General features: G+C 39.6%; 1 protein-coding gene across 1 annotated transcript; it reads right to left on the bottom strand.

Moving 5' to 3' along the window:
* Positions 1-7,272: 7,272 nt before the first annotated feature.
* On the bottom strand, positions 7,273-7,863 carry LOC149496775 (uncharacterized). Its single transcript, XM_089719917.1, has one exon. It carries the CDS (start codon positions 7,861-7,863, stop codon positions 7,273-7,275), a length of 591 nt encoding a protein of 196 aa, XP_089576043.1.
* Between the last annotated feature and the right edge of the window lie 1,852 nt (positions 7,864-9,715).

Below are 9,715 nucleotides of genomic sequence, written 5' to 3'. Positions count from 1 at the left end.
CCGCGGGCCCCATTCGGGATCAGTCAGAATCCCAACAACTGGTATCAGAGCCTTTGGTTGGTTAATTCTGTCAAAGTTACTATTCACGTGAATAGTGAATTTCGTGAATAGTGAAATTTTGTCAGATTTAGAATTCAACATGGCTAACGACGGGGCAATGATCAAATTGATGGATTCGAATTATTCAATGTGGAAATCCAGAATGGAGGACTACCTTAATTGTAAAGATCTGTACGATCCAATTGAAGGTGACAGTGCAAAGCCGGAAGATATGAAAGAAAGGCAGTGGGAGAAATTAAAAAAGCAAACCTTGGGTACAATACGCCAATGGATAGATGCTAGCCTGTACAATCACGTAAGAAATGAAAAAGATCCCCAAGTTCTCTGGAAGAAATTAGAGAACATGTACGAGGCTACGAATGCTCAAGGAAAAGTCTTCATGATGCGTAAAGTCATGAACTTGAAGCTGTCAGAGGGATGATCAATTACACAACACCTGAACGATTTTGAAGGACTCGTAACTGAGTTAGCAGTTAGCGGTATGTCCTTAGAAGACGAGATGCAAGCATGCCTACTGTTGGGATCTCTACCGGATAGCTGGGATACTCTTGTGGTATCATTGAGTAACTCAGCTCCAAATGGTGTGGTAATGATGTCTATGGTAAAGAATAGACTACTTAATGAAGAACTACGAAGAAGAGATGTTGCCAGTACCAGTTCTCAAGCCCTTGTCACAGAGAATAGGGGCCGGAGCAAGAGTAGAGGTCCAAGGCATGTAAAGTCAGGTGGTAGATCCAAGTCTAGAGAGATGAGAAAATGTTACCATTGCGGTAAGGAGGGTCATCTCAAAAGAAATTTTCGTTTACTCAAACAGGATAATACAGACCGAAGACAGGAGAATGACAGAAATACATCTGCTACAGTCTTAGGAGAAGATGGTGAGGTGACTTTAGTCACTCATGATGCAGATTGCTATCATGTTGTAGATGCAGATACCGAGTGGATAGTAGACTCCGGTGCTTCATACCACTGTGTTCCAAAAAGGGAATACTTTTCCACTTATAAAGCAGGAGACTTTGTCACTATTAAAATGGGAAATAATAGTGTCTCGCAAGTGGTGGGAATCGGTGATATCTGTATAAAAACAAGTGTCGGGTGCACATTAACACTTAAAAATGTGCGACATATTCCCGATCTTCGGTTGAACCTGTTGTCTGTGAGTGTGTTGGACAAGGAAGGCTATCACCATCATACAGGTGGCGGTAATTGGAAACTCACCAAAGGGTCTTTGGTGGTGGCGAGAGGAAAATTATGTTGCTCGCTGTATAAGACGCACGCAATAATATGTGCGGGTCAACTGAATACAGTTGCAGATGATGCTTCACCAAATTTGTGGCATAGGCGGCTGGCGCACGTTAGCGAGAAAGGGTTGAATATGTTGGCTAAGAAGTCCCTCATACCATTAGCCAAAGGTAAAATAAACCCTTGTGATTATTGTTTATTTGGGAAGCAACATCAGGTCTCATTTTTAAAAAGCTCTAGAAGGAGAGACAACAAGTTAGAGTTGGTACACTCTGACGTATGTGGTCCCATGGAGGTAGAATCACTTGGAGGAAGTAGATATTTTCTTACCTTCATTGATGATTTCTCATGGAAAACATGGATATATTTGTTGCGCACAAAAGACCAAGTATTCAAGCACTTTCAGCAATTCCATGCTATGGTGGAAAGGGAGACTGGAGTAGCCTTGAAGTGTTTGCGCACGGATAATGGTGGTGAATATATCTCTAAGGAGTTTAGAGATTATTGTAGTCAGCACGGTATTAGACATGAAAAGACAGTTCCTGGTACGCCTCAACTGTGACATCCTACCGAGTCGAGTCTTAGCGTAGTGTCGAGTCGAGTCGAGTCGAGTCGAGTTGAACCAAACCCGGTTGGGGTAGAATGGGATTATAAGTGGACTTACTTGAGAGAGAGAAAAAAAGATTAAAGCATATGAGTGAGGATATATTTGCATTAAAAGATTAAGCTTGGGTATTAAGTTGTAGCCTGTTTACAATTGAGGTACCATTTAGAACTTTTACACACAAGTCATGGATATTCTAGAGCCTACCCGTGCATATCATTTCACTTTCCCATTTTTCATCTTTATCTTCATCTTCTTCCTTTCTTCCTTTCTCCATCCATTTTAATGGTAGTTAAGCCTTAACTTCAACTTCTCTTCTATCCAAGTAAGTAAACCTTCTTTAAGTTCATAATTGCATCATTTGGTGTTATTGTTTTAGAATTTATAAGGATTCTTATTTATAGGTGAAGGGAGTTCTAAGATTGTAGAGAGAAGAAGCTAAAGAAGAGCTCAAGCTTTTTGGAGTAAAGGTTTGATATCTCTTGTTATTTTTCATTTTCTTTGTATGAGAATTGTGTGGTGTGTTGCTAGTGAGACCATATGTGGTGTGTTGCTTCATGTTGAGTGGGAGGACTGGTAATGGTGAGAAACAGGGGAGAACAGGGGAGGTATTGAATAAATGAAGTGAATATTGAGTTTATGTTGAAACAGGGCTTGCTGGAATTTTACCAGTAACTTCATCTTGATTTTGACCCCATTTATTGATGGAATTAGGAAGTGTCATAGAAGAATTATTTGTTCCTCTATGTGTTAGCTTTACATGGGTTTTTGAATCATCCAAATCGGAGTTGTATATTGAGAGATATGACCAAAAGAGTACAGACAATGCAGGCTGGAAGCGCGCGCTCGAATTGCATGAAGAGTTCGCGTTGCCTTCTCGCGCTCGCGAATTTGAATTACGCGCTCGCGACTTTCACCTGAAACTCTCTGACTCTCATTTGGCACATCTCGCACTCACGACTTTCAAGTGCGCGCTCGCGACTTGTGCTCGCAACCTCTCTGACTCTCATTTGGCATTTCTCGCGCTCGCGACATGCAAGTGCGCGTTCGCGTACTTAGCCCTTGGCCTGTAAGCGCTCGCGACCTTCATCGCGCGCTCGCGCAGTTGGCCTGGGAACTCACTGTCTCTCATGTTGCACTCTACGCGCTCGCGACTTTGAAGTACGCGCTCGCGACTTGTGCCTGATAACTCACTGTCTCTCATTTTGCATTCTACGCGCTCGCGACTTTGAAGTACGCGCTCGCGACTTGTGTTTTCATGTACTTTTGGATTTCTTTTTCAATGCAATTGTATTCCTTTGCTTGACTTATATGCCTCCAATCATTTTAACACCAAATTACAACATTAAATCATGTATCAAAACAACATTCAAGCATGCAAATGATGTGAAATCAAATGAACATTATGATTTATGAAGTTATGAGCTATGAATATGATGTTGTGTTATATTCTTGACATATCAACATTATGCTCCATTGAGGTTAGGTAGAAACCATGTAGATAAGGCTATGTCGCGACATAGAATAGCAGATCTGCGCCCTATACAGTTTGGTACTCCGGCTACGGGCCGTTGAGTGGATATGATTATACAGGCCATAGCAGCCAAGCATACAGTTTCATCCAGTTTTATACAGTTTTTCTTATCACTTCGGTTTCACTATAACCTTATGGAGCCATACAGATATATTGACATAACATTTCATGAATCATACAGTATTATAAACAGTACTAAAGATAATCAAGGTATAATGAAAGGATCATGCTATATGTGCTCATATGTTTAATTATCCATATGCATTTACATGCTTATTTCTATCTATGCATGTGCTTGATTGTTTCTTATCTGTTGAGATATCCACTGAGCTTTATTTGCTCAGCGAGTTACCTGTTTAACTCGCAGGTTTTGAGTCTGGTCCGTAGAGAGTCGGCTTACAACTGCTGCAGTTCATCTATAGAAGACTCAGTTTTCAGGGTAGCTACTCATTTCGATATGTATTTTTTTTGTCTACCCTTTTTATGGCATGTACAGGGCACACAGTTGGGCCCATTTCATTTTGTAAACTAGTATCATGTCTTGTATATATTAATTACATTATTTATATAAACAGCATCAGTATGATATTATATTCTATATACATTATGTTTTCAGCATGTCAGACCATACAGTGAACCAGTTTGTAGCGTCTCGGTTCGGTTCATTCGGGTTTACGGGTGGACCGGAAAGGGGTGTTACATCAACACAACGACGTTGCTGAAAGGATAAATCACACCATTATTAAAAGAGTCAGATCCATGCTCAAAATGGCCAACTTACCTAAGCCATTTTGGGGAGAAGATGTCAATACTGCTGTCTACCTAATCAACCGACTACCTTCAGCACCATTGGATTTTGATATCCCGGAGAAGGTCTGGACAAGTAGAAATATTTCATACTCTCATCTGAGGGTGTTTGGCTGCAAGGCATTTATGCATGTTCCAAAGGAGCAGAGATCAAAGCTTGATGACAAGTCAGTTTCTTGCACTTTTGTTGGTTATGGAGATGAAGAGTTTGGCTTCAAATTGTGGGACCCAGTGAAAAAGAAAGTTGTCCGGAGCCGAGATGTAGTATTCCACGAGAATGAGATCATGGCAGATACAACTTGTGAAGAATCCACAAGTGATGGTGTTGTTGATATTACACCAGGAAGCATTCCTACAGATGATGCCACAGGAGGAGGAATGCCAGAATCAGAATAAGAAGAAGAAGAAGAGCCAGTCGTAGGGGATCAAGAGACAATTGTAGATGATAACAGTGATGCAGAGAGTGTTGAGCAGGGGGAGCCAAAGAACCCCATTCCACCAGAAGTAGTTGAACCTCAGTTAAGAAGGTCAACCAGAGAACGCCAACCATCTACAAGGTACCCTAGTTCTGATTACATTTTGATTACTGATGAGGGGGAGCCAGAGAGCTTCCATGATGTGCAATCTTGCAAAGACAGAGATTGCTAGATAAAGGCCATGCAAGAGGAGATGAATTCTTTGAAAAAGAATGACACGTATGAGCTGGTGAAACTTCCAAAAGGGAAGAGAACACTCAAGAACAAATGGGTGTACAAACTGAAGAAAGATGATGGCAACCTAGTGAGATACAAAGCTCGATTGGTCGTTAAAGGCTTTACTCAAAAGAAAGGTATTGACTTTGATGAGATTTTTTCACCAGTTGTGAAAATGAGTTCTATTCGAGTGGTGCTAGGTCTAGTAGCCAATTTGAATCTTGAGTTGGAGCAGCTTGATGTAAAGACCGCATTCTTGCATGGGGATTTAGAGGAAGAAATCTATATGGAACAACCAGAAGGTTTCAAGGTCAAGGGAAAAGAGGACATGGTTTATCGCTTGAAGAAGAGCTTGTACGGGTTGAAACAAGTGCCGCGACAATGGTATAAAAAGTTTGATTCTTTCATGGTGAATCAAGGATACAAAAGGACAAATGCAGATCCTTGTGTATATGTTCAAAAATTCCCTGATGGTAAATTTATCATCCTTCTCTTATATGTTGATGATATGCTAATCGTTGGACCAGATACACACATGATTAGCAAGTTAAAGAGTGATTTGTCAAAAGCATTTGACATGAAGGATTTGGGATCGGCAAGGCAAATTCTCGGAATGGAGATTATCCGAGATAGAAAGTCCTGCAGGTTATGGTTATCGCAGGAAAAATATATTGAACGAGTTCTAGAGAGGTTCAATATGAAGAATGCTAAACCAGTTAGCACTCCGCTTGCCGCTCACTTCAAGTTGAGTAAGAAATTCTACCCATCAACAGAGAAAGAAAAAGGAGATATGTCAAATGCTCCATATTCTTCAGCGGTCGGAAGTTTGATGTATGCAATGGTGTGTACGAGACCAGATATCGCTCATGTAGTTGGCGTTATGAACCGATTTCTGTCAAATCCCCAGAAGACACATTGGGAAGCAGTGAAGTGGATATTCAGATACCTGAGAGGAACTTCAAAGTTATGTTTAACTTTTGGAGGTAAAAAGTCTGCACTTGTTGGTTACACAGATGCAGATATGGCCGGTGATCTTGATGAAAGAAAATCTACATCAGGATACCTATTTACATTCTCAGGGGGAGCTATTTCATGGCAGTCAAGATTACAAAAATGTGTTTCGTTATCAACGACTGAAGCAGAGTACGTTGCAAAAACGAAAGCAGGAAAGGAAATGCTTTGGTTAAAACGATTCTTTTAAGAATTGGGTGTGCAGCAGGAAGAATATATAGTTTATTGTGATAGTCAAAGTGCATTAGACTTGAGCAAAAATACTATGTATCATGCACGAACGAAACACATTGATGTAAGATATCATTGGCTTAGACTTGCCATTGAAGAGAAGCAGTTTCAGTTGCGGAAAATCCACACAGACAGAAATGCTGCGGATATACTGACAAAGGTCGTTCCGAAGGAGAAGTTCGAGCTATGTGTCAAAGCAGCAGGGATAGAGAGTCCCACCATGTAGTCGGGAGGGGGAGAATTGTTGTGGGGTCCCTCCAACATGTGGGACCCACACATGTTTGAAAAGAAAAAAAAAAAGGAGGAATCAAAAACACATTTTTGTTTTATTTTTCAAAGGTTGGCAGCCAACCATTCAAAGGTTGGCATGCCATTTGACAAAGGAGTGTCGTGCATTGGTAATGCACGACTCTCTCTCTCAAATCCTCTCGCAACCTTCTCCTATAAATAGGAGAAGGATTCTCCTTAAACAGATGTACAAAAACAAAACATAAAACAAAGATTATAATTTTAGGACAGGGTTCCTAAAATTGGGAAAGAGAGAAAATAGTGAGGATTGTAATTTTGGGGTGTTTTTGGAAAACACTTAGAATGCCACTATTTTTGTAATTCCTTTTGTACCTACTATTTTTAGTGGAAGAATTATTCGGAGTTTTTGTCCCGTGGACGTAGCCCATAACAGTTAAAGGGTGAACCGCGTAAATCTCGGTGTTCTTATTTTTTCATCTGGCATTTACGGTAATTATTTAATTTTTACCGTGATTATTATTTCTGGTGGATTCGATCGTCAATATTCAAATTATTGGAGGTATATATGGTAATAGTAATTTTATTCTTACTTTTACCATCAGTATTTTTTCCACGGGCCCCACTCGGGATTAGTCAGAATCCCAACAATTTTGGCTAGCATGGAGGTTGAGGTGCTAACTTTTTGTTAAGGGAAGGAAAAGACCTCATGTTTTGTTGCTTCCCTATTAGCTGAGAGGGTGCTTCTTATTGTAGTTATATACCTTTTCAAATTACTAGGTGCGACCTATTTGTGTGTGCACTTTTTTTTTTTTTTTTTGACGTGAATATTGGTCATTTTATTATTAAGAGAAGAAATGAGCAATAAAAGTGGGAACAATATCCCAAGTTCGAAAACAAGCCCTATAAGGAACTGATTTAGCCAATACATGAGCTATATCATTAGCTTGTCTTCTAATCCAAGCCAAGGTGACATTAGGCATTTGGACTAATAGTAGCTTACATTCAGAAATAACTACCCCAAACTCAGACCAGTCTTGGACAGAATTTCTCATAGCACAGAAAACTTGTAGACAATCAGTCTCAATTTGAATCTTCAAGTTGGAGTAGCCCGACAGCAACCAAGACAACACCGTTCTTAGCGCCTGACCTTCTGCGACTGCTGGAGAAGAACAACCGTGCAATGAAGACGTCGCTGCTGATACAAACCCCTTATTACAGTTTGAAATTACAGCACCAACGGCTCCAAGGCCGACAGAGGGGAGAAGAGCTGCGTCAAAATTTATTTTAAGAGTGCCAACAGGGGGTGGAAGCCATTGATTACCGACAGTAGCACCTGTACCTGTACCTGAACCTAGCGATGTCCGCTGGGCTTTCTTCCAAGATGCGAGCATACTTCTGGCTCGAGTAACCACTTGATAGGGTCCTTCTTCCATTTGATTCTATTTCAGTTCGTTACGACTCAACCAAACACTCCATAGCCCCATAACAAAACTCTCAAAAAATTCGTTCTCCCACATCTTATGTAAATGTTCCAACAGTTGTAAGAAAGTTGGAAAATTTCCAATAGTAAGCTGAATACCAAAAAGGTGCCAACAAAAGCTTACTCTTGGATACTCAACAAGAGCATGGATTAACGTTTCAGTAGTGCCACAGTAAGCGCATCCTGTATCAATCTCCAGTTCCCTTCTTGCCAAAGTTTCTTTAACTGGCAAAATGTCTCGACAACACCTCCAGAGAAAATGTCTCACTTTCGGAGGAATTTTCAGTGACCAAAGAGCTTTCCAGAAACTCGATCGCCGAGCATCTGCAGAATCCACATATTGGGATGCTACTAGTCTATATCCAGATTTCACAGAGTATATCCCAGAGTCTGTCCAATGCCATATAAGGGTGTCGTCTTGAACATTTGTAGCTAAAGGAATAGAAGTAATAATTTCGGCAATTGAAGGAATGAAAAGACCATGTATCAGTGGCAAATTCCAAGCGTGTGCCCCATGTGTCAAAATAAGATCGGAAACCCGTATATGCTCAAAACCTGGAAGAATAGGTAAGTGAACCCGAAATTGATTATCCCTTAATAGCCACGGTTCGGTCCAGACATTTATTGATTGACCATCTCCAATTCTCCACCGAAAACCTGAACAAATAGCATCCTTTACTACACAAATCCCTCTCCATACAAAACTTGGATTACGACCAACACCTGCTCCAAGAAAATTCCCGCTGGGAAAATATTTAGATTTGTGTGTGCACTTGATTAGTTATCTGGGTTTCTTGTCATTTTCATCAGCAAACAAGTTAAAAAAAGCAATTCTTATAAGTCGTGGAAATCTGAATTCAAAACTTGTGGTTAATCTGAGTATAAGGACCAATTTGCTTCAAAGAGATTTTGTGATTTAAGAATTGGATTTTGGCTAACCTGGAGGTTGAGGTGCTAACCATTTTTTTTTTTTTTTTTAAGGGAAGGAAAAGACCTTGTGTTTAGTTGTTTCCCTATTAACTTAGAGGGTGCTCCTTATTGTTGTTATGTTTTGAAATTCATAGGTGAGGCTTATCTGTGTGTGCACTTGTTTAATTATCTGGGTTTCTTGTGATTTCCATTCACAATTCTTATAAACTGATGGAAATCTGAACTCAAAATTGTGATTACATGCGGGCAGATTTAATTTCAAATTTTTACATTTTCTTAATCAGTAATTTGTTAGAAAATAAAACTGGCTGGAAGTTATTTTCTTGAAAAGTTAATTTGCTGAACTCACATTTCTCGAAACAAAATCCAGATATTCTTAAATTAAATTCTGAGATATTATCAGAAAAAAAAAATAATCAAGCTAGTAATGTCCAAATACTGATAATGCAATTTCACAATAGAGGTCTACCTTTACAAAGCAAAAGCAAAATTGTTTTATCAGGAACTTGATAAGAAATTAGTAAAGAACATTCTTTATTAGAAACCTGACAAGAGATGCACAAAAGCAAAAGCAAAAGCAAAAGCAAAAGCGAAAGCAGAGGTGTTTTATTAGGAACCTCACAGGAAATTTGGTAAAGGAAAATTTATTGACCATGTTTTACGGGTAACCTGACAACTGACAAGAAGTGCATAAAGCAAAAGCAAAAGAAAGAATTGCTTTTCTTAGGAAAAGGAGGAATGATTGAACCTGCTTTATCAGGAACTTGATAAGAAATCAAGAACAAAACGAAAGCAAGAGTGTTTTATTAGCAACCTGACAAGAAATTTACTAAAGGAAAAATATTATTGACCATGCTTTATCAAAGTTTTTTCTT

Source organism: Jatropha curcas, chromosome 4 (genome assembly GCF_041381405.1).
Source record: "Jatropha curcas cultivar XTBG-Jc1 chromosome 4, XTBG_Jcur_1.0, whole genome shotgun sequence".
NCBI classification, from domain to species: Eukaryota; Viridiplantae; Streptophyta; class Magnoliopsida; order Malpighiales; family Euphorbiaceae; genus Jatropha; species Jatropha curcas.
This window is presented reverse-complemented; position numbering and strand designations above follow the sequence as displayed.